At 45.8% G+C, this 24154-nt stretch overlaps 2 protein-coding genes across 7 annotated transcripts in view; one reads left to right on the top strand and one right to left on the bottom strand.

The window, feature by feature from the left end:
* Nucleotides 1-8255, bottom strand: part of TOM1L2 (target of myb1 like 2 membrane trafficking protein) — a 56504-nt gene extending 48249 nt beyond the window's left edge. For all 6 annotated transcript variants that reach the window (XR_014616563.1, XR_014616564.1, XM_084216830.1 and 3 more), the window contains exon 1: nt 8187-8255. Coding sequence is in view for 4 of the 6 variants with exons in the window: in XM_084216830.1 (XP_084072956.1) it covers nt 8187-8238 (52 nt within the window). In the remaining 2 variants the exon portion in view is untranslated. The remainder of the gene's footprint in view (nt 1-8186) is intronic.
* Nucleotides 8256-9778: 1523 nt separating this feature from the next.
* On the top strand, nt 9779-23913 carry DRC3 (dynein regulatory complex subunit 3; the record flags this gene model as incomplete). Its single annotated transcript, XM_084216244.1, has 13 exons — nt 9779-9935; nt 11224-11340; nt 12646-12812; nt 13393-13539; nt 14730-14849; nt 15954-16073; nt 17368-17535; nt 19925-20056; nt 21540-21565; nt 21858-21872; nt 22061-22178; nt 23526-23657; nt 23800-23913. The coding sequence occupies 13 exons, from the start codon at nt 9779-9781 to the stop codon at nt 23911-23913; spliced, it is 1533 nt and encodes a 510-aa protein (XP_084072370.1).
* Nucleotides 23914-24154: the final 241 nt, after the last annotated feature.

Genomic DNA, 24154 nt, shown 5'->3' with positions numbered 1-24154 from the left:
AAAGGGCAGCTCAAAGATAATGAAAAAAACAAGCTATTTACTACAACAGCTTAAATGTGAGCTCAGGGTAACACAAACCCAAATACATGCTCCATCCAGCCCAAGCTCTACATCCCCCTATCAATCTTATTATCATACCTACATCCCATAACAACTGCTCAGGAAAATACCAGACAGAATTCAGGAAATAACTCGGGTGACAGTGTGGAGATGGATTTCAAAACGCACTCCAGATGAAATATTCCAATAAAATTTGCATATTTTCTCTCCTAATCCTTAAATTAGGAACCAATTAACTGGGGAAATTCCTTAACACTCTGTTAACTGATCAGAGAGCTTTTTGGTGAAAACTGAGGAGTTAAGATCCTCAACAACTTGCATAAAAGAGGGGAAAGTGTTGAGCCCAACAGATTGCAGTCAACAAGGTTTTGGAGGAAAAGCTACAACATAGCATCTCATCTCTGGATCATCTCAGTCAAAACCTTAGGCAGGACTTCTTGAACAAAACTACTAATTAAAACCTTGCAGATATTCTTTAAAAAATTACCTGTACTTCAGTAAGTATTTCGTCACCAAAGCTTAAGTAAAATGCTTCTATTTAATATACAGATGTATTTATTAGTCTCAGAAGACAAAGCTATGACATATCTCTCACCTGTAGGCTCAGAATGTCATAAAACTTTCCAAAATTTGCTGGCAAAGCTGCTGAAGCTTGCAATTTATTTTATATGCTCAAGGAAGCCTTTTGTGTTTATGGGCAAAGAAAGGCATTTATTCTCAAATAAGTGGAGAAAGCTATAATTGAGACAAAATAAAAGTTAAAGAAAAAAGGTGAGGAAATAACAGATTTTTAAAAGGGACTTTCTGCATTTATTAAGCTAGGCAAAAAACTGGATTTTTTTTTTTTTTAAATTTGGGTCAAATAGGAAACCAAACATATTTCTTGCAGTAAATGTATCCCATGAAAATAAAGGGGATGCAACATGTTCGAGTTAACTTCTTCAACATTCCTGACCACATTTGAGATGCAACTAAGTCTTTCCTGTCTTAAGAACACGAAACCAATGCTCTGAAAAATTCTTGGTGTTCAAACACAGTTTAAACAGCTTACAACACAAATCTGTGCCTTCACTCTGTGTATGTTTTCTTTGATCTGAATCTGAAAAAATAATTTCTTCCCAAGCTAATTTAACCCAGAAGGTTTCCAAGATCCAGCTGGGGAACAGGCTGCCTGACTCTCAAGGAATAAGCAGGCTACAAGGTAAACAACTTATTCAACAGGTTTCTTCTGAGTTTCTCCTCATTCTGAGTCTCCTGATGCTCCCTGAGACCACACTGAGCTGCCAAATGCTGTGAAGCAAGAGATGCAGGAGCATGGGTAAACAGTCCATACACAGCCATGCCAGGAATTGCTCAAACACAGATAGGGCATGGATTTTTTTCATCCTTAATCCTTGATTTTGAAATGAGTCACTGCATTGTAGAGCCCACCTTATAATTCTGGCAGGTACAGAAAAAATGTGGAATGTATATTTAAATTTAAAGACAATGCTGCCAGTAATAGACTGGCTGGATTTATTTGCATTCCTGAGCAGTGGGAAATGTTACCTACAGCTGGAAGATCTGGCTCCCTGGGTTGTATAAAAACATGAAAGGAGCTGCTCCTAAGGGAAGAGAGACCCAACTCTAGCAAAGCTTTTAGACCAGTATCTTTTGTGCTGAAGAATCATCAATTTTAAAAGAGCCTCTTGCCACTGGCAGTAACTGAAATGATCGGGCAGAACCATCAACAGAATAACTACACAAATACAGAAGATAAGGCTTATCTATCCTTGGTAGGATTTTTATGCTCAGCAACAAGTTTCTTTTACATAGAAAACTAGGAATTCCCCAGGCAGATGCAAATGAGAAGGAGGAAAACTAGTTCTGGATGATTTGTGATGTGTTTCACAGGCTGGGATTTTGAGTCATTTCCTCACTCCACAGGGCTCCTAAAATGTCCTTTCTCCCTGTGCTCTTCAAACATTTATGCTCTTATCACCTACCTATTGTACAGATTTAAACCCAAACACAGAGGATGAAATTACTTTTTGCCAATCAGGAAACACCAGATGAGGAAGGAGATTGCCAGGCCAGCCTTGAAGAGCTCCAGCCCTGCAGGTATCAGGCAGCCCCTTCCCAGGGAAGGATCATCTCCCTAAAACTTCTGCAAGAGCTGCTCTTGTCCCTCCAATGATCACTGTCACTGAGAATACCACAAATGCTTTCAACACCTTCAAAAATTGCTCATTAAAAACTCAACATAGTTTATGAAATCATAGGAAAGTCTGCCTACCTTAAAACTGTTCCTCACAAAGGAAAACAGAGTACTTTTATGGGGGAAAATTGTTTTGGATTAAATATTACATCAGTTGAAAGGGTTTGTGGGGATTTTCTGTGGTTTTTAGGCAAGCATATTTTAAATATGCAGTTTAAAAAATCTGCTGAGTTCATGAACAGAGCAGTACCAAACTGGGAACAAGCTGTCCTCCCTCTCACATATAGATGGCTATTAGAAGCATATGGAATATACATTTAAGTGTACCAGGCTGAAAGAGATAAAACAGCATTACCCAAAAATACATGTTATAATACCTTCATGAACTACAATCTGCTTTTGTGCCTATAAAATAAATCCAGTCTTAGTAACCCAGTATTAAATGGCATTATACTAATTACCCAGCTTCACACGTGTACGTAGTTTCTCCAAGTTGCCAGACTCATGACTCAGTATTTATTTGCTCCTTTAAAGAGCAAAGATATCCATTTTCCTATTTCATGGAGATTTTCCTTACAACATAATCCATTGTCATGAAGTGAAAGCAGATCCAAATAATCTTATAAAACTAAAAGCACTTTATCAGGCTCTTTTTGCATAACAAGCACAATTCTGAATGAGCAGTGGGGGGCTGGATTTCTAAAAACTGACCAGCTACAGGAGTACCTAGAAAAGTACTTCAGCTCTGAGGAGAGAACTTCCTGCACCCTTTTGACTGCAGGCAAAGGCAAAATTCATCTTTTTGATACAGCAAGAAAAGTTACTGCCACCTGGTATGGAGAAAAGCTTCCCTTAGAATAAGGGACAATGCTTCCATGGTTGTGGGTAAATGCAAAGGACTTTTTATTTCGTTATAAGGCAATGAATGATGAGAGAGAAGATTCAGAGCTCAACAGAACACGGCAAAAATGATATTTTATGTGGACCACATCCTAAGATTATAGTGTACACTTTAAACACTCATTCCTAGCATTGGGGAAAGGCTTATCTATTAAAAAAATATTTCACAGCACAGCAAAGTAGTAAGTTTACTCTGAAGGGAACTTAGGGAAATTATGGACAAGAAAGCCTGGATTAATGCCTCCCACAGGACTACCACAGGCTGCTGGCTCTAATGCATTTCTCTGTTCCTACATGTAGTCATCAACTCATTTATTTAGGAACTGTTTTTATTCTAAGAATCATAAAAATCTTAGAGATATAAGAAACCTGAAGAAAAGGCTCAAGTGCTTATTATGGAAGGGAAAATAAAAGGTGTTTTAAACCCCTTGAAGCACTTTCCCATTAAAAAGGAAAAAAATAAAAGACAAAAAAAGGGGGGGAACAAAACAGCAGCTCTGAAAACAGCCTGTATCCACCATATATATTATCAATTTAACAACCTTGAATGGAAACTGCAAGTGCTTTGATAAAAATCAATTGAAAAGCTGTCTGCCTCACTGTTGCTTCAATAAAGTGCCTCTGTATCTTTTGCTGAAACCTTGTTTTTGTAGCCTCCTTAAATCACCACACTGTTTCTCCTCCAAAACAGACTCCAAGTGCCCAGAACAGCACTGAGCATTGAAACTTCCCTTCTGCAACAGGCACCAGGGGTGTAAACCAGCAGCACCTAATCCCCACTCCCAGCCACACAGCACAACTTCATTTCTACATTGTTAAATGTAGAAATTGTTCTTCATTTCTTCATTGTTAAAAATTAACTTTCAAGTCTCGCTGCACTTAATTCAGGTGCTGAACTTCACTCCCAGAGGCCTTTGGCTCTGGCTCAGGCAGATTTGGGGCAGCAGTGAGAAGAGCTGAGTTCAGCAGCACACACAGCCCTGACCAGAACCTGACCAAAAGTGACCTTGATGCCCCTGTCCAGCACCCTGTGAGGAGCCCATTTCACACCTCACTGCCCCAGGTCAGCACTCTGCACCTGCATGAGGGGGCAGCAGGAAGGTTTGCTTTGGATTCAAACAAAGAAGCACTTTCCTGAAGCCTTTGCAATGTCTCCAGAGTAAAACAGAAATAAACTAAACCAGGCTTCCCTGTGTCCTGCCATGTAAGCCATATGGCCACTATCAAAGAAGCAGAATGGCCAAAAAGGAGTTACCAGCACCCCACATTCTTGTAATTCAATCAGCTTTAATCATCAAAGATGTTTTCACTAACCTGCAGCAAGGGTATTTGTTCTAATAACCTTGAATAGAGTGGTGGCACTTTAAAGATGGCTCCATTGAACAAAGAAAGATAAAAAAGCAATTTATGGCAGGATGCTGAATCTCAAGGCAAATTCCCACTACTGTAAATTGCAGCTTTTTCTCCAGGCCAATCCCTCTCCACACAGCAAGCACTCTGTCAGTGCTGCTTTACTACACATCTTCCTGCTCTTCTGCTCCTCACTGGTCAGGATATTCTTCAAGATGGTATTTACAGTGGTGATTGGAAAAAATAAACAGTTCAGTCAGAAGAACTGGGCCAGCACCCAATGCCACAAAGGATCTTGTCAGCCTCAGTGTTCTTGGCAGCCTACGAAACCCATGGCACCCAATTCTACCCTCTAGACTCACGAGCCTTCACAAAGACCTACTGAAAAACACCTCACAAAACCTTTGGGAAGTACTGGATTCTGCTACAAAATCCTGCGTGAGATTTTTAGTTTATATGTAAAATGATGCCATAAGCTCCCTTCACAGCAACTTCCAGGTAAAAAGCAAAATGGGATGGAAATGGGTTTTTTGAGTTCAGGAATCTCTCAGGTACAGCTGCCTGCCTTCCACACAACAGCCCCACCAAAACCCAACCACTCTTCTCAGGAGAGGACTTTGTTGGAGACACAAGGACAGCTGAGTGTCCACAGCTCCATCAAAGTATTATAGCAAAATTAGGTGAAGTTTGTAATTAGCAGCCATGGTGATGGCTTGTATTGTTTCTGCTATGTCACCACTGGGAATTGAATAGAGGGAACCTATAAGCCAGTCTAAAACTCAGGTAGGTTTCAGCCATGAGGAACCTGGCTGCCATTTCAACTGGCACTTCAGATGCAGGAGACTCTATCCATCTCCATTACAAATCCTCTGAGCTCATCCTAGCATTACTTTCCCACATTAAGCAAAAGAGTTAACATAAAAAGCCTGCCTAGCTTCAGACATTATCCAGATAAAGAGGAGAAAAGAGAAAATCCCTTGTATTACCTCTCTCAGCTCTCCCCAAACCTTTTCTGACATCTTTGTTCTTTCAGACCTGGCATTTATCTGCAGATACTGTAGAGCCCTAATTAAATCTTCCTGTGAACCTCTGCTACTTCCTGGCAGAGAACACACATTCTTGGTGTGCTGATGGACCTGCAGGATTTTCTGCACTTCTCCCTTATGGTGAGTGTTAGGCCTTGCTTGAAAACATCACAACTGTGTACAACACAATATGTTTAAACAGAAATACAAAATTATTCCATTTCTTTCAAAGAATGAAGAGAAGCATAAGTGAAAATTATATTCCACAAGCTCATTGGAAAAACAAACTGTGGAAGCACTGGGCAAATAGCAGTGTCTGAGAACAAGGCATGCTTTTGTTTTACTGCTGTCTCAGAAAGGGATAACTGGCAGCGATAGGAGAAGCAGAAAAATTTGTCTTCCAAAATAAAATCTGCAGTTATCTCTTCCCCCTGGGAGTAAAGAAAAACATTCTGAAAGTGCAGCTGAATTTTGCATTAAGGGAAGCTGCACACCTAACCTTATCTGATGGAAGCAGCTCAGTGTTCAAAGCCTCCAAGCTGGCAGCGACCGCTTGCTCAGCGAGCGAGGGGATGTGAGAGCTGTGAAAACCTTTAACTCTGGAGTTAAACTGGCAGAAGGCTAAAAAAGCAGATTTTACCACTCCTCCCTCCCTGCCCCCCCAACAATTCTTCAGTTCCTTCAAACCACAGACTGATGCTAAGAGAAGCTGCCAATGAAGAGGAGAAATTGGTGCCTCCCTCCCCAGGCTGAGGGCAGAGGCCTGGCCCAGCTGTCCTGGCGGGTTGCTCTGACGGCCAAACACAACAAAGCCAATTCACTCCAAAATCACCTTTCTCTTGAGCTGTTCTCGTTATTCTCTTCTGATTCCTGGCACTCCTCTCCCTCAGCAGAAGAAATAAACAGCCCAGATGGCTGAGGATAAACAGCAAGTTATACATATGCTCCATACAGCCTGACAAAGAGAGCCCAGCCACGCTCAAAGCACAGCGTGAGACTCACCCAGGCAAGGGCCCTTCACCTCAGCCAGGGGTGTCCCTTTACCTGGGGATGAGGAAAGGACTAGAAAAGAGGTTTGAGGCCATGAGCTGATTCTCTGCAAAGTTTTCTCCACTACAGTTTTCAAAGACTTCCAGCATTCCATAAATCAAAATAATAGAATATCTATAGGCTGGACTATGCATAGCTGTGTGTTATAGAAGCACAGAATGGTTTGGGTGGGAAGGGACATCAAAGATCACCTCATTCCACCCCTGCCATGGGCAGGGACACCTTCCACTATCCCAGGGTGCTCCAAGCCCTGTCTAACCCGGCCTGGAACACTCCCAGGCACAGCTTCTCTGGGCAACCTGTGCCAGTGCCTCACCACCCTCACAGGGAAGGATTTCTTCCCAATATTCCATCCACCCTACTCTCCTGTCAGTTTGAAGCCATTCTCCCTTGTCCTGTCACTCCAGACACTCTCTCATCTTTCCTGCAGGTTCCCTTGAGATATGGGAAGGCCACAATTAGGTCACCCCAAGGCTTCTCTTTTCCAGGCTGAACAATCCCAATTCTCCCAGCCTTCCCTGGCAGGAGACATGCTCGACTGAGCATCACCTTGGCTTTGGGACTGCCCGCCCTCCTGCACTGCAGGAACCTGAGCCAGCCTGTTCCTTCCCACTGCAATGTCACAGATCTTAAATTTCTTCAGGGCCCCACAGAGGAAAGCAGGAGGCACTGAAAGCCCACCCAGCTGAGGTGAAAACTCAGAGCCACCAAAATCTGCACAAGTGATGTTCAGTCTTTCTCCTTTCTCTTCTTTGCCCCAGGCTTGGCAACCCAAACCAAAACATGAGTAGCCATGAAAGAACACATCTGTGGGAGGGAGGGAGAGAGCAGCCACAGCAGCCCAGGGAGGCCTTGACTGGCCACGCAGTGAAAGCTGGCTCAGAATAACCTGCTAATGGCACCAAAGCATTACCAAAACCACAATTCAGCCTCCAGGCTGAAAAAATGAGCCCTCATTTGTGTCTCTAAACCATACCACCCCCCTGCCCACTCAGAGGCACAGGGAGGTTTCAGTACTTTGGGAAAAAGTGCATCAATGACAAGGTGGTCTGGAAGAAGGCACTCAACTTCAGGAAAAGGAGCTGGGCGATGCAACAACTTTCCTGCATCCATCTCGATGTGGAGTCAGTCTCTTCTCATGGACAGCAGCCTGCTCCCCAGACCTTCTCTGCCCTCTCCACAACGCCCACTAACCCCAGAGCCCCGCACTGAGGCCTCCAACACTCCCCAAAAACAAAAGCCTTGCAGCCCCTCCAAGCCCCTGGAACCCCTGGAATCCCTTCTCCCCAGAGACCCTCCCACACCTGCAGAGCCCCCAGAGCTGCCTCACCTCCTCCAGGCCCCCCATCAACCCGCACTGATCCCCATAACCCCCAAACACCTCCACTAAGCCCCAGAGCCCCTTACCGAGCCCAAATTTCCCCCATGGGCTCCCACAGACTCTCCCCTCACCGCTCCCACAGCCCCTCACAGACCCCCAGGGCCCCCACAGCCCCTCAGCGACCCCCAGAGCCCCCCGCTGCCCCCAGCCCCGCCCGCCGGCCGAAGCCCCGCTGTCTCCCCGGGCTCCCCCGGGCCCCTCCGCGCTCCCCAGGCCGCCGTACCGAGGCTCTGCCCCACCGGGGTGCTGAACGGGTTCCCCAGCAGAAACTCCATCTTGGGATGACAACAAACAGCGGCCCAGCGCCCACCCCTCCCGCACCGCGCCCTGACCGACAGCCGCGCGCACCAACCACAGCGCGCTCTGGCAGCTGAGTCCCGCCTTCCTACGTTCAATTGGACAGCTGCAGGACGCGCGGCAATACTATTGGTTAAGGAGCGTGTCCATCACTGTCAATAGAGGGGTCCGCCCCCGCGGTAGTCCCGCCCTTTTCCCCGCCCTCCATTTGATGGACAGCGGGGACAATGAGACTGCTATTCCCTATTGGGCAAAGCCCGAAACTATCTGTAACGTTATTGGGCAAAGGCAACGTCAATCATTCGAGCCCTCTCCGCCCCGAGGGCACGGTCCCGGCGCTGATTGGCTGACACGGATTTCTCGCGCTCTGATTGGTAGCTGACCTCCCCACCCACCCCACGCCCATTGGCGGCTGAGCCGGTCACGTGCCGCCCTTAGCAACGCACCTGGGCTTCCTTAGCGACGGGCGCTGAGGCGCGGGTGGGACCCGGGAACCGGGAACGGGAACGGGGAACGGGGAACGGGGAACGGGAACGGGGAATGGGAACCGAGAACCGGGAAGTGGGAAGCGGGAACGGGACCCGGGAGCCGACCCAGACCCCTGGGGACCTGCGGTGAGAGGCCTGACGGGCCGGGATCTGGGCCTCGGTGGGTCCGGGAGCGGGAGGCGGCGGCCCCTTCCCACCCACCGGGCCGGGGGGGCTGGAACCGGCACTGGCCGGAGAGACGGGACCAGTGCACATCCCTGGAGTGCCCAGGGCCAGGCTGGGGCTTGCAGCAGCCTGGGACAGTGGAAGGTGTCCCTGCCCGTGGCAGGGGTAGAACGAGATGAGCTTTAAGGTCCTTCCCAACCCAAATAATTCTGTGATTGTACAAGAAAGAGAGAGAGGAAGCTCAAGGGTGGATAAATCCAGAGCCTGCTGCTCCTTGGTCTGTGCTGCACACAGCCACAGAGAGGTTTAGTTTGTTAATGAAATGCCATAACAAGAACAGAACTCTCCAAATTCTGACATTTATCATCTCTGTCCTATGCAAAAATAAATCAGAACTTACTCTGTAATTATAAACATCTTACACAAGCAAAAGTTTGGAGATTCAAGTCTTTCACAGCGATTCATTAACTCTGCACAGTTTGAAAAAGACAAATAGTCTCATTGCCTCCAGGGCAACATTAGGGATATTTAAATTTCCATGGAAATTTTCTTCACTGAAAGGGTTGTCAAGCGTTGGAACAGGCTGACAAGAGAAGCTGTGGATTCCCCATCCCTGGAAATGTCCAAGGCCAGGTTGGATGGGGCTTGGAGCAACCTGGGATAGTGGAAAATGTCCCTGCCCATGGCAGGGGTGGAATGAGATGAGCTTTAAGGTTCCTTCCCACCCAAACTATTCTGTGATTCTGTGATTCTATGACTGCTGGAAAGTGATTTAATTTATTTTCGTTTTCATTTTTATAATCACTGCCAGACAGTGATTTAATTTATTTTCTTTTCTGTCCTTTAAGCCTGACTCCGTCTCACAATGACTCAGTTTTTCAATAATATTGAGCCAAACGTTATTGATGATGAAATGCTTCAGAAAGCCATTGAAGAGAAGTGTCCAGAGGACCTTGGAGATATTGCCAGAAAGGAAAGTATTAACGTTAAGTTTGTGACAGAGATACAATTTAGTTTTAAAAGTGAGTATCAGAATATATTCATATTTTTGCTACAAGGTGATGGAATAAGTGGGCAATTAAGCAACCATTATTAGCTGGGATTTATCATGTGAAAATTAACATCTGGACTTGGACTTCTGCTCATACCTGCACAAAGCAGCTTCGTCAGAGGGAGCTGGGTGATTTCAGAGCTGCTTCGCTCCCCCCTCTCATTGTCACTGCTGTTCTCATTTAACATTTATATTGTGGTGACACCTACAGGCCACAGCCCTGCCGGGCCCCTCAGTTCGTGGCCAAATCCAGCCCTGGGCAGGCTCTGCCGCGGCTGGAGGTTGTGTGAGAGCTGCTGGGGAGGTGATGGTGCTTACAGTCCAGTCTGATGGCATTCTCTGCTCATCCACACCATTACCATGGCTTGCCCCTTACTGGCAAACCTGTCATCAATTTGCACTCAAAAAAAAAAAAAAAAATGGAAAGGAAGAACATTTGGCCCAATATTTGAGTATTTGAGGGAGGGGGGTAATTTTAGTTGATTATTCTTTGTGTGCTCCAGTAAAATAATGTGTGTATGAGTTGATTTTCTTGGAAAAGACTCCCTTGGCCTGATCCTGCATAGATTTGTTTGCAAATCCAAAATCCAGAACTGTGGGAATATTTTGTGCATGGTTTATGGTGCCCTCACTAAATAAGGGTAGCAGGACAGCAGAAGAAATCTCCTGGGAAGGCATTGCAGGGGAAAGAGAAACGGGAGTGAGAATATTCTATATTTCCTGTCACCTTGCTCCTGATCCTTTGCTGTGGTGACCAACAGCCTGCCCTTGTGATTCTGTTTTTGGAGGAAACTAAATGCAGGGATATTGATTAGTTCTAAACTGCAGCCTTCACAGAAAGAGAAGACTCCAACTTCCTCTCCTGTGCTGAGAATTCCAGGAGCAAGAGAGTCACTGACAGGAGCTGGGCACTGCTGGACTGCAAATGCAGGGAAAAGCAGAGGCTCATCCCAAACCTCCTGCTTGCAGCTGGGGAGGGAAGTGAAGGTCAGGGCCACACTCAGCATCCCCTGCACACCCCGCTGATGGGCAGTGTGTGCTGAGCAGGACCCTGAGGTCAGGTGGGCTCTTCCATTGGAATCTCCTCCAGCCACTGCACCTCTGAGCCCTCCAGGGCACTCATCACACGCTGAAAATCCTTCTGGAGGCAAGACTGGACGTGTTTTCCTTGTGCAAGGCAGCGTGTCTGCTAGAACAAAGCTGGCTCACGTGAAAAGCAATTTTCTTTCCTATTTTTGTCTTTTTTCCTGTGGCTTTAGACATCCTGCAGATTGCTAATCTGTGGCCATTAGAGAATCTGACTAAACTGCAGCTGGACAACAACGTCATTGAGAAGATAGAAGGTCTGGAGAGTCTGGTTCACCTTGTATGGCTTGGTGAGATACAGGCAGGGGAGGGTGGATGCCTTTGCAGGTGCAAAGCAATCTGAGATAAACCAGCATGTCACCTTCCTTCTCAAACACGACTGATAGGAGCTTACCCTGGGAAGGCTGTCAGCTGTCTGCATGTCTCCTTATTTGACTGTCAAATGTCAAAATGCCTGAGTATCAGAGCTGCAAAACAATCCTTCAAATGTTTAAAAACTGGGTTTCATTTGGTGTGGCAGGAACAGGAAGCTGAGGTTTCAATGTTGTTTCCAAGGTTTCCATTGTGTTTAGGGGTGACTTTCAGGAATATTTATGGAAACACCTCTGTGATTTAGAAGCCTGAATTCTGTTTTCAAAGCTGCTGCAGGCATTTCAATGCCTACAACCCCTATATCCTTAAGGGCTGGGTGTCATCATTGTCCCAAGGAGTGCCCATCCTTGTGGCCTTGTGTGACTGCTTGCAGCTACACAAATGCACAGCTGAGAGCATTCCCTGGAACTGCAGCCACGTTGCTGGCTGGAATCCTAAATCTATCCTCAGCATGCAGGGCTGGAGCTCGTAAGCACGTTGTGAAATGTCTAATGGGTTATTCCACCCAGTTGTCTGCACAGTTCTGCTCCAGAGATGACTGAGGCTCTTGTGAATCACCAAGTGATCAGTGTGAGCACAGTGTGTTGAAGCACACTCTCATATTTTGTTTGCCCAAAGGCTGCAGTGGCTCAGCTGCTGCTGTACAAGTGTCTCAGCCACCCAGGAGACCTCATAAACTGGTTTTGGGCTCTTGGCTTGCTCAGTACTAATCCTCAGGCAGACCCTGCCCTTAGTCATGGGGAGTGTAGGTGTTAGGACAGATGTTCTGGCAGGGGAAGAGGACATTTCAATCAGTGAAACAGCTAAAGTGAGCCTTTGCATAACTCCACTGACATGGAGCTGCCTTATCTTGGTCCTGTGGGAGGGACCACCACTGTGGCAGGACAGAGTCTGCAAGAAACAAGACAGTGTCAGAATTCACCTCCAAGGGCATTTCCTCACCTCTTGTTTTGTGTTTCCCCATAAGGCAGAAGTCCCTTTCAGGCTGTGGATGTGGACTCTGCATGGGCTAACTTCAGCTTTTCCTCTCATTTTAAAGCTGCACAGACAATTGCAAGGAGGAAATGGGAATAAAGGATGATTTAATACTGAGCTTTTCCTGTGGGACCTGCACAACCCCTGAGAAAAATCTGTACATAAACTCCTACATCCAGAACTAAAGAGCAGAATCAGGGTGTTCTGCAAGAAATAATTTAATGTTTGATTTCTAAATTCTTCCCCAGACCTGTCCTTCAACAATATTGAAGTAATTGAGGGCCTGGATACTCTTGTCAAACTGCAGGACCTCAGTCTCTACAATAACAGAATATCTAAAATTGAGCACATGGACACATTGCAAGAGCTGCAGATTTTCTCCATAGGGAAGAACAACCTGACCATTCTGGAAGATGTGAGTGTTCCCTGGCTTTGCAAATATTCCCTGCTGCAGGATCAGATATTCTAGAACAGCCATTGGCCATTGTGTCCAAGGCCCCCCTTAGGTGATGAAATTCTCCTTAGGATTTCTGAGCAGTCTGAGCTATGGTTTTGGTCCTCTGGTGTTAAGTGCTTACTGCAGCCATTTTTCTTTTAGATTATTGACTCATGGGGGCCCAGTTCTGTGACTGCTCTCAGCCATGGCAAAATTCTTATTGCCTCCCATGAAAGCTAGAAAAGGAATAAGTGGCTACATATGAGAAAAGAGGGGAGGCTAGGATTTATTTGGGGTTCTTTTGAGGGCATCTTACCAATTCAGGACCTGTGATTTGTGCACCCCATCTGCCTTCTCTCTCCACCCATTGTCTAGATGCTGCCAAGGTGAATTTAAGTATTTCCTTTCCCAAAACCATTAGAAACTCATAATTGACTGTCATGTGAATTTGGCAGCAGAGCAGAATACATATTGCAACTCAACTGTAATAAAAGCAATAAATTCCAAGGCTGTGTTTCCCCAGCCCTGGGAAATACAGAGCTCTTTCCCTTTGGCACAGGTTATCTACCTCAGGAGGTTAAAAAGCTTACAGACACTGAACCTCAGTGGGAACCCTTTCTGCAGTAAAGAGCACTACGGGCTGTTTGTTGTTGCTCATCTTCCCAGCCTGGTGTACTTGGACTTCAAGCTCGTGAGAAAATCCACGGTGAGATTTCTGCATTCCCTGATTGGGAAATCAGGCAACAGCATCTTACAGAGCCTCTGCTTTGTTGGTGTGCCAGCAATATTCCAGCACTGGGGGCAGGTTCCCTGCAGAAATCAGGCTCACAGAAACACACAGTGTTTGTTCTGCTTCCACATAACAGCTGTGAACCTGTAGGCCAAATTCTGTCAAATCTGACAGAGAGGTAGAGGTGTCAGAAGCATGATGTCTTCACAGATTTTGTGAAAACCAGCAGCTGTGTGTGGGAGAGGGGCCTGGTTCGTGTTGCCACAGAGGGGCTGCAGTGTGAGTGCAAGTCTTCTTAGAGAATCTCAGAGGAAATCAGTCTGGAGACATGGATCCAGGGGGAAGGAGCCTTGGTGGTCCTGCTGCTCACAGAGTGATTTGTTTCAGTAGCAGCCTGACAATCCAGGAAAGCAGCTGCCTGGATGCACTTCCCACTTTTGATTTCTGAGAATAAGACACTTCATCCTCACCAGTAACCTGTGGAGCTGCTTTGTCATCCCAGGGCTCAAAGGAACAAAGATGGGAGTTTTTGTTCAGGGTTTGTTTGGGTTTTTTTTAGTAACCAAAGAACATGATTAATTGTAAATTTGCTTGGCACGGAGCAGGAGCTGTACTTGGAATGTACATTGCTCTTACCATAGGACTGGAAGGGCTCTCCAGGTCATGGAATGCAGTCCCTGCTCATCAGGGATGTCTGAGAATTGCATACTTAAATTTGTCAAGCTTCAGTTTCAAGCTAATGAGGTTCTTGCCCCTGGTGCTACCTTGCCATCCACTCCTCCAAAGAATCTTCTCCTCCCTAGAAAATGAATTAACCTTGCTGACTGATCAAACTGGAGCTCAAATTCTAGAAGTCAAAATAGAACTTCCTGCTAAAAGAGGAAAAAAACCCAAAAGCCTCTAAAGATGAGAAAATGGGGAGAGAAAAGCTTCCTGGGACTGAATTATCTCAGATGCATTGAATGCAGAAGCAGAGAAATATGCCAGCAAAAAATGGGAGGAGGATTAGATTAGAAACTTCATAAGCAGTTTAATAAAAAGCCCATGAGGAAATGGAGAGGCAGATGCCACTCTGGTGCACGTTCTAGAAAGATCAGTCGCTTATACCCTGACTCATTGATCAATGTTGGCTAATCTAATACAAATATTTTATTTATATTTCTCAGAGAGAAGCTGCAGCTTTAAAGTATCAACATCTTACTAAGCCATTGGAGCAAAAGGAGGCTGAGGTCCTTGCTCTGCAGGAGGCAGAAGATGCAAAGCAGAAAGATCTGGAGTACCAGCAGGTAAGTTTTCTCTGGCTGGTTTTGTATTGTCCCAGGAGAAAGAAGCACAACACATATTGACTTGTCTTCTCCCTGCTTGAAGATTTAATGAGGGGTTAACATCGACTCTGCTAAAACTAAGGCTCAGATTAATCTCTGTGATCTCTGAATCTTATCTTTTGGGTAGAAACAGGAGCTGCTGTGGAATACACATGATGTGGGGAAACATAATTCTTTGGGCTGAGCAATGAAACTACAGATAGAGACCCTGCAAAGCTAAATAGTAAATCATACCCAGGGAGCTTATCAGCCTGACGTGAGATTAGGAAAATTACAGGTCTGAGGGAAGTGTTAACATTTTCATGGTGAAGTGACTTTTTTTTCTCCTTCACACTAAGTCAAGCTTTTCATTAGTTTTATGGTTAAGCTTTTCATTAGTTTTATGGTTAAGCTTTTCATTAGTTTTATGGTTAAACTCTCCAGGACTTTTGGAGATCACTGTAGTCCTGTGACTGGGCTGAAAGCAAGACCAGCTGGAATGGTGCTTTCAATCACAGCCTGGCTCTGTATTCCAGACCTCTGGAAGATCAGAGTGGCTTAAGTTTAGTCTTTGGTGCCAGAGAGGATGCTGCAACTCTGCCCTTTGTACCTCCCCAGAGGTCACCAAGTCCGTATCTGAGAGGCTAAATAGCTTTGCAGGGAGTGTTTGTATGTGGTAATGTCTTATACTGGCAAGAGGGACAGATTGCCCAGAGAAGCTGTGGCTGCCCCATCCCTGAAGAGTTCCAGGCCAGATTGGATGGGGCTTGGAGCAACCTGGGAGAGTGGAAGGTGTCTCTGCCCATGGCAGGGAGTGTGACTGGGTGATCCTTGATGTCCCTTCCAGCCCAAACCATTTTATGATTCAGGGATCTGATGCAAGATTAAACAGTGTTTTCAGCCCCTGGGATGGGTTTCACTCCAAGGTGCTTTCGTGGCTTGCTTGGTGTTTCTGCTGTGTTCATGTCACTGTGTCTGCACCCTTGTTCTGCTGCTGCTGAGGTGCTTACAGGAGAGACACATCCCCAGGACTGCAAGCAGGCTGGCATCTCTATCTTACTTATTTTGTTCTGTTTCTCTTCAAAGGCAGCCTTTGTTGAGTACCTGAATGGATCATTCCTGTATGACAGTCTGCATGAAGACGATGGAGAAGCTGCCAAACTGGTTTCCCTCCCTGGAGTGGAGGACCTGCTGCAGGCATATCCTTCCTGGGTTTGGAATACCTACAGCTAACAGGTAATGCCTTGAGTTAAGAAGGAAGTGCATCCACAGGGACTCTTCATCTGTTGCTTTTGTCCAGAGCTGAAAGCTACATTGATCTAAGATCTGAGACAGTCTGTGTTCAATTTTGGAACGGTACCAAAAGTTACACTACAAGGCTGTGAGACCACTGACAGCTTTAAGGCATGATATCTTGTGAAATACGAGGGCTCCAAACAAATGGTTTATATTACTGACAAGCTGGCCAGCCCAGCTTGAGACATCCCATTTGTAAAACCACTCGTTTCTATCCCCAACAGGTCATGAGATCCCAGCTTTTTAAATTCTCACCGTTGTAATTACCATATTCCTTTTCCTTCCCTTGAATCAAACATGATTTTTGTAGCCTCCTTTCCTGACCCTTCAAGAATCAAGACTTTGTACTTTCTTTAAGTCTGGAATCCACTTAAAGTTTAAAATGAGCTGGAAGATAAATCTCTGTTAGATTGTAAGAGCACAGTTGCTAAAATCATGTTGAAATTGAAGTGGTAGGAGATAGGAACAGACTCATCAGAAGGATACAAGTCACATATCTCACAACCTGCCAGAACTGGCAACGGGAAGTTTCCAGGCCAGCACATTTTTCTGATCATTGCTCCTACACAGGGGAGCAGAAAGCAGACACTTTTTTATTTTTTGTTCTTTTTTCTTTTCTCATTCAGATTAATAGAGTATTGTCAAGGCCAGTAACTTGACCTTCCTTAAAATTGCATTACACTGTTGGGGAAAAATGCATCACGGCTTAACTACAATAGACTCCAGAAACAATTCCATTGCCAAGATAATAGCAGAAGAAAAATTGACGTTATTTTTGTGATGCTACCAAGTCAGTAGTTTATTCTGTGCTCTGGCTGTGGGCTCCAGAGCTGTATTTATTAACTACACAGGCACTGTGCTCACACTTGTGAAGACAGATAGGGTTGTAGGCTTTCTTCTGCTGCTGTGTCAGAAGAGTCAGACAAGTGAATGTATTTTCTTCTCTTTCTCAAGGCCTTTTTCCCCCCTCAAGTTGCCACAGCTTTCTCCATACCCTTAAGGCAGCAAAATCCTCTGCAGGAAACGTGAATGGGTGACCCAGTCCTGCCCCAGACAGAATATTTGGCAGCTCCCAGCAAGAGCCACAGAGTTTACATAAAAGTAGCTCGTAGCTCTTGTTGCTCAGATTTGCAGAGGCAGAAGGAACATAACGTGTTGCTCCACTGAACAAGCAAAAGACCTTGACTCTGCTGTCACATACAAGGAGGAGTTTGTCTTAGTTTGTGAGAACCTGTATAACTATGGACTGGAAGAGTATGAAAAACGAGAAGCTGAGGTCTCTAAATTCTACAAAAGACTCCACGAAATTCTGGCAGCCAACCAGCAAGAAAGCAAGAGAATAATCTCAGACTTTGAGAGTCGGAACCAAAGGGTAATGTTATACTTTTGTTTGTTTGATATGTGATTTCTCTACATCCTATACCATTAAAGTCACCAATATTTAAGAAAATGGAAATGCTCAACCTTCCTTTTAGTTTACATATTTTTATAAAGTTGATTTTTAAGGCGGATAGATAGATGTTTCCTGCTACTCTCCTTCTTTTTGAAGCTCCAATAATTCTTCCTTCATTGAAAAACCAGGAAGAAAAGGAAGGAAATTGCAGGGTATTCAGTTTATTTTCAAGTAATTTTCTGCTTCAGTTCATTTTCTCAACAACAGCTCAAAGAACTATAACCAAAAAAATTAGAGGAAGTTATTTTAATGTATTTCTAGTCCTTTAAAGCAGAAACTCTCTTTTCATTCTGCTCAACTACAGCCACCCATTGTGGCTGCTCAGGGCGTAGCTTCTAGCTGGATCCCTTTCTAACCATGTATAATAGATGGATCATGATTTTGTTTCCACAGGAAAAAAAATAAATAAGGGAGGGCTAAAGCCTGGTAACACTGTCAGCTGAGAGAGCAAGTCCCTGACAAGTGACACCAGCAGAGTCACAAGCGCTGGCTCCCGCTGGAAACCAGGTCACTTTTATTTCAGTGCCTGTCACAGGCTGACAGCTGCTGAGTCACTCTGCTCCCAGGGCCTTGAACCCTGCTGACTCATGTTGGAAATCTGCATCCAGCAGCTTTAGGAGCTGGCAGCAGTACCAGAGTCACAGAACTGCAGAATGGTTTGGCTTGGAAGGGACCTTAAAGAGCATTTCGTTCCAACCAGAAGTTTGATTTGAATATTCGGTTTACTTGTGCTTGAAATCTCGCTCTATCTTCCATGAAAAAAAACCCTAAACCAGCAAAACAAACCCTGCAAAACAACAACAAAACCCAAAGATACACAGCTGAGGCCAGATTTTCCCCTTCCCCTCTGTCTGACCTACAGGCTCAGCCATGGATTGGGCTGCAAGGGGTGACAAGGGGGATTGGCCTAAAGCTGAAGGAGGGGCAGCTTAGATGGGATATTAGGAAGAAATTAGATTAAATATTAGGAAGAAATCCTTCTCTGTGTGGCTGGGGAGGTCCTGGCAGATTCCCATAGAAGCTGTGGCTGCCCCTGGATCCCTGGAAGTGTCCAAGGCCAGGTTGGACGGGCTTAGAGCCACCTGGGATAGTGGAAGGTGTCCCTGCCCATGGCAGGGGGTGTGACTGGATGATCTTTAAGGTCTTTCTCAACCCAAACCATTCTGGGATTCTCTGATTCTCTATAAACAGGACACAGGGTTCAGCATGCCAGTTTTAATATAAATATTAGAGGAGTTCGTATCAAAACCCAACACAGTGTTTTCACATCATTTCCCCATCATTTAAAATTGCTGGAGGAGTTCAAAAGGCACAGAGGTCCCAGCAGACTGCAGGCTGTGAGCTGTTCTTAGGGCTGTTTGTCTGTCTGTAATCCTTTCATGTAAACTTGGGTAACCTGTAAAATCACTGCGTTCTCTGAAGTTGGTTATGGAGGATTAAAGGCCTTGAACTTTGAAGTTATTGCTCCCAGAGGTGCAGCTTGAGTGGCTCTGGAGCCTTTTGAGCCTCCTAACTCGTTTACATTAGAAAAGAAGACACCTTGCTCTCCCCTTCCCCCTTTTAAACTGCAAAGTTTGGGTAATCCACCCCATTTCCAGACTTAGGCCTTGGCAGGGGTTTTTAACAGAATTCCTTATTTCACTCCATTCCATTTCCTCTCAGAAGAAGTGGATCAGACATAATAAGACATATATATTTTCCCTCCTTTTTTAAACAGTTGATTGTTAACTGATTTTAAACAGACTTGAAAATAACACATTCAGCACAAGGGGATTTTTTTTTTTTAACCAAGCAAACATAAATCTTGCCTGATACAAAAGTGACATCAATACATAATTCTGAAGGGCAATAAATCCTTGCTGTAAGAGGAAGGCAGGCAATGATAGGTATTCCATATTCAGAATACTAAATCCTGACCCCACTGGAAGTCAGTCAAGATTCTCCTTGGCAGGAAGTGGATTGGGATTTACACCTGCCTTTCTTTCTCCAAAGCAATTGTTAATTTCTTCTCCACAGCCAGCAATGTCAATAATTAAATATTGTTCTTTTTTTCTGGAAATGAAGGGAAGCATAGAAGGAGCAAAGTCTTCTGCTGAGTGGAGGATGAGGAAGAGTTTTCCCCCTCCCCCTGCATTAGCAAACCTCAGAACTGTTGACTACCCACTATGTAAATCTGGAGACTTCCCTGAATCATCACATTTCATGTCAGCTAATCAGCAGCAGGAACTTTTCTCACACATGTAACAAGTTAATTAAATTGCAATGGAGTGCTGAACACAAACTATAATTCATGTATCTCTGTGTTTAGAGGCTGGATGAGCTTTATCAGGACGGGAGTGGTGAAATTGCTGACTCTAAACGAGCCCAGGGCAAGGAGGAGATCCATCAGCTGTGGGATGCACTGATGACCTTGGAAGCACTGGTATCCAACGACCTGGAGGTGAGATCCAAGCTCACACCTGTGGGACCTCACAGCCAGAATGCTGTGGGGTCACCTCTCTGCCACTGCAGCCCTGTGGAGCAGCTTGCTCACCAAGAGGGGGGCACAGGACTTCCACTCAGGAAAATGTTTTGTCCCCATCTTTTTCTTTCTCTCTTCAAAGTTAATGGGAGTGAGATCAGGCCCTGGACATTGATGCCTTGCAGCAGATTTCTGTTTCTCAGAGCAGAACACAGAATGTCCATCACATCTCTCCAAGCTGATTTCCCACACTTTAGAGGCAGGGAGGTTGTGCAATCACTTTATAGCTCTGCACAAGTTGCTGCATAGCATGGGGTATGCATTTGGAATTCTAGAGGTGTCATTCTTTGAAGCTGATCTTTGCTATAAGATTATACACATTCCTGCTCAGCTTGCTGCATTTGCTTGCATAATAGCTGGCTTTTCCTCCCCAGACTTTTCCTCAGGAACTAGGGCAGGGCTGCTGATGAGCATCTTCATCGAAGGAAAAAACCCAAAATAATCTGTTTAAAAAGGAGCAGGCAGGAGCTGTGGCCTGTGTGCAGCAGTTTAGTTTTGTGAGCATGGATGGCAGAAAGCAGCAGCTCAAAATGGATCCTCACTGCATCAGGATTGTGCCTTTTTAGTGTTTTCTGAGTTGGCCCTTACATATCTGATGGGATGAGCAGAAACATTTCTCCCTGTGTGCCCTGCTGGATTTGCAGGATTCAGCTACCAAGACATTTAAGTGCAACACTTCACAGATTCTCCATCAGCCATTTCTGAGAGAGGGAACAGGCAGCTGCAATTTTAATTTCTGAGGACTAAACCAAGAGCTGCAGTAAAGCCCAGGCAGGGGTTGTGATTCTGACAAGAGGCTCTTCATACAGGCAAGGACAAGGAGGCAGGGGATGGGAATGCAGCCCTCTCCAGGCACTGCTTAGGTGACAAAGGATCCCCTGGCTTACTCCAGACACTTTAAATGCTTGAGGCAGTTCAGTCCTGACTGTGCTAATAACAGCAGTAAGTCCAAATTACAATAAGTTGTAGATTCCTCCTAGACTCTCTGACTCCCTGTTATGTTTGTGCAAGTTTTCATTGTGGTATTTCCTATTTTTCCCCTCTGTTAAGGACCTGTTACAGGATTTTAAAAGAAGCATTGATGTCATAGCATCAACATTCACTGAAAACATTCAAGGGATATATCCTTTTCACAGTAGGTCGGCCTGGACCTCCCAGACATGCACCTACACCTCACCTCTAAATCCAAAAATGAGCCTCCAGTATAAAAACTTTATTTTTTAAATTTTAATCAATAGAAAATATCTTTTCCCGGCCTTGAGGAACAGTTATTTAAGGCGCCTATCTTCTTTATGGGGAGACTCTGGAGAGCACAGAAAGATCTAAATTCTACTGTGCTGAAATTCTGTAGGATTTAGGCAGCTTTCACCCTGTTGGGAATCTGCTTTTCTTCTCCATGCAGAGAAGACAAAACAGAGGGAAGATCTGGTTAGACTGTTGTCTAGGTACATTCCTGCCACAGCAGTAAATGAAATATCTACAATTCTGGTTGAGTACTCTATAAATGGTGTTCATTTTTGTATTTTTGATGTGTGCTGAGCAAAGTTTTATGAGAATACTGAAGTGCTTGAGTGTCAGGTCACGCTGCTTTAAATCTAGAAATCTGATGGCCTGGTGCAAATAATTGCAGTGCATTCAGAGCTTAGCTTTCACCTGGAGGCCTCTTCCAATTTCCCTGGCAATCCTAGGTCCTCTCTCAGTCCTCTGTCATATTTGGCAGTAAAGATGAGACTCGGTATGTGGTGAAGAACTGAGAGTGTGTATCCTGATATCCTGACACCACAGCAGCTTCTGGGAGCAGCCAGGCTCCTTTCTGCAGAATCCCCCTGTGCAGACACTCAGTCCCAGTTCCAGGAGGTTCTTTAATCCCCACAGATGAGTGGTGTGCTCAGCTTTTTCCTTGACCACGTTCTGTACGTTTAGCCAGTGTCGGGACCTGGAAAATCTACACCTTGAAAGGGTGATGGAGATTGTCAACGCCACCCTGAAGAAAATAGAACGCTTTGAGCTTGAAGAGGATTTTCCAGATGATCTTCGAACGGTGAGGGCACCAAAACAATTCACCTCTGTGAGAGAGTAGGCGAGAAAATGAGGCTGTAGCCTCTTCTCTGAAGGGACAGGATTTCCAGGAGGCTCAGTGCTGCCAGAGGCACACCTGAACCACAGCATAACCTCCTTCTAGAGGGTCCAGCTGCTTGGCTGAACTGCGGTGCCTCTGAACATCTCCACTGACTAGGACGGGGGATAGCTGCACTGCAGGTTTCCCTGGGTACTGCCAGAGCTGGTGGCAGCAGCCCAAGAGAGGTGCTGAGGAAATCTCTCTCCTGCCTCCAGCACAACTCACTGCTCTGGCTGATTTCCAGGCATTCAGGCAGCATCTTTGCTGCACTCCCTCACAGCTGGTTTTGTTCACACTCTCTCTGCTCCCTCAGCAGAATCCCAGCACTGCTCTGAATTTCTTACACCAGGGCTCTGTTTGCCTCAGTGATTTCAAAATCCCTTCCTGGAGCTCCTGAGCCCATGAGCTGATCTGGAGGCAGGACACAACACTTTAAATGGAGCCTTCCACCAAGCCCTCAGTCTTGCTGTGCAAGCAAAGATCCCAGGAGCCTTTCCAAAAGCACCAACATCGTTTCAGTGCTCCACTCAGCAACGCTGCTGCCCTTTTTTCCTCCATAATTCCTTCATTTAGAGGCTAAATTACTTAAATTTGCATTAGCTGTGGTTTTGCTCTGTCCAGATTATCCCAGCCCCTGTCACTGCAGGTAATCAGGAGCTGACAGACACAAACCAGACCCCTGAGCCCCCGGGGGAGCTGCTGCTTTATGGCCTGTGCAGATGGTGGCGGTTCCGCACCGCTGCCGTGCACCCATTTTGCTTCACTGCCATCCATTCCCATGGAGAAGGGAATTCATTTACCCAACAGCTGCACTTGGCTGCAGGAGGAGGCTCATTATGGGCTAGCGAAGCCACCCTCTATTTAGAGCCACTAGGGAAGTCACTGCTTCCATTAGAAGCTGGGACTCTCCAAAAATGAAGATTTACAGCCAGTGCCAGCAGTGCAGGAATCCCTTCCAAGTGTGATTTTCCATTTCCAGGCATGCTGGAGCACATACAGCCTTTCTTCCACACCAGCTGCACAGCAGCCCTGCTTGCACTGATCTCCCCATTCCAGCACGTGGGGCCGAGGGTGCTGCCTCTGTTTCCCCACCTGTGTTAGGGATAATGCCCCATGACACCGCAGCAAGGCCAAGGGTAGAGCCCTGGATTCATCCCAATGAGAAGGGATTTGGCAGGTTGAGACAGAGGGTTTCTCCCTCTGAGCACTGCTGTGCTGCTCGTTCATTGTGTGTCACCCCTCCTCTCATCCTGTCACGTTACCTCCCAGCTCTTTGAGGACAAAACCACCGTTGTCAACATCATCGACGTGTCCCACAGCATCCGCCTGCGCAAGATTGATAAGCGTGAGAGCGACATGCTCTCCAACACCTACCAGTGGCAGAAGTCAGTGTTAGAGAAGGTAAGAGACCCTCACACTCAGGGGGATGGGGCACTGACAGGTCTGGCCCAAGTGGCAGGGAGACTGTGAGGAGAGACACTCCCAGATCTTTGCTGGACCTTGACACGCCTGCAGATTCACTGCTTGGTTTCAATCTGTCCAGGCTTTCCAAACCGAGAGCGACAGAAACCGTGCCACTATTGAAAAGATCATTTGCTTCACCAACGCTCTGCAGAAGGAGCTGGATAGCACAGTGATCCTGGAGCATAAAGAATAGAGCTGGGGAGCTGCCTCAGCTGGGGCACGCAGGACAGCCCCCAGCAGGAACCGGGGCCTCTCTATGGCCAAGCTGCCTGGGACATTTCAGTCCAAATTCACATTTCTTCCATCCGCCATAAACTGCAAATAAAAGCTACTTCTTGAGTCTGGAAAAGCATCCAAAGCCCTGTTCTCTTCCATCACATTGGCACAAAGCCCATGCAGACAACTCAGACCTGGTCACGAGGGGTTATGGATCA

This window comes from Fringilla coelebs (assembly GCF_963513975.1).
Source record: "Fringilla coelebs genome assembly, chromosome: 16".
Taxonomy (NCBI): domain Eukaryota; kingdom Metazoa; phylum Chordata; class Aves; order Passeriformes; family Fringillidae; genus Fringilla; species Fringilla coelebs.
This window is presented reverse-complemented; position numbering and strand designations above follow the sequence as displayed.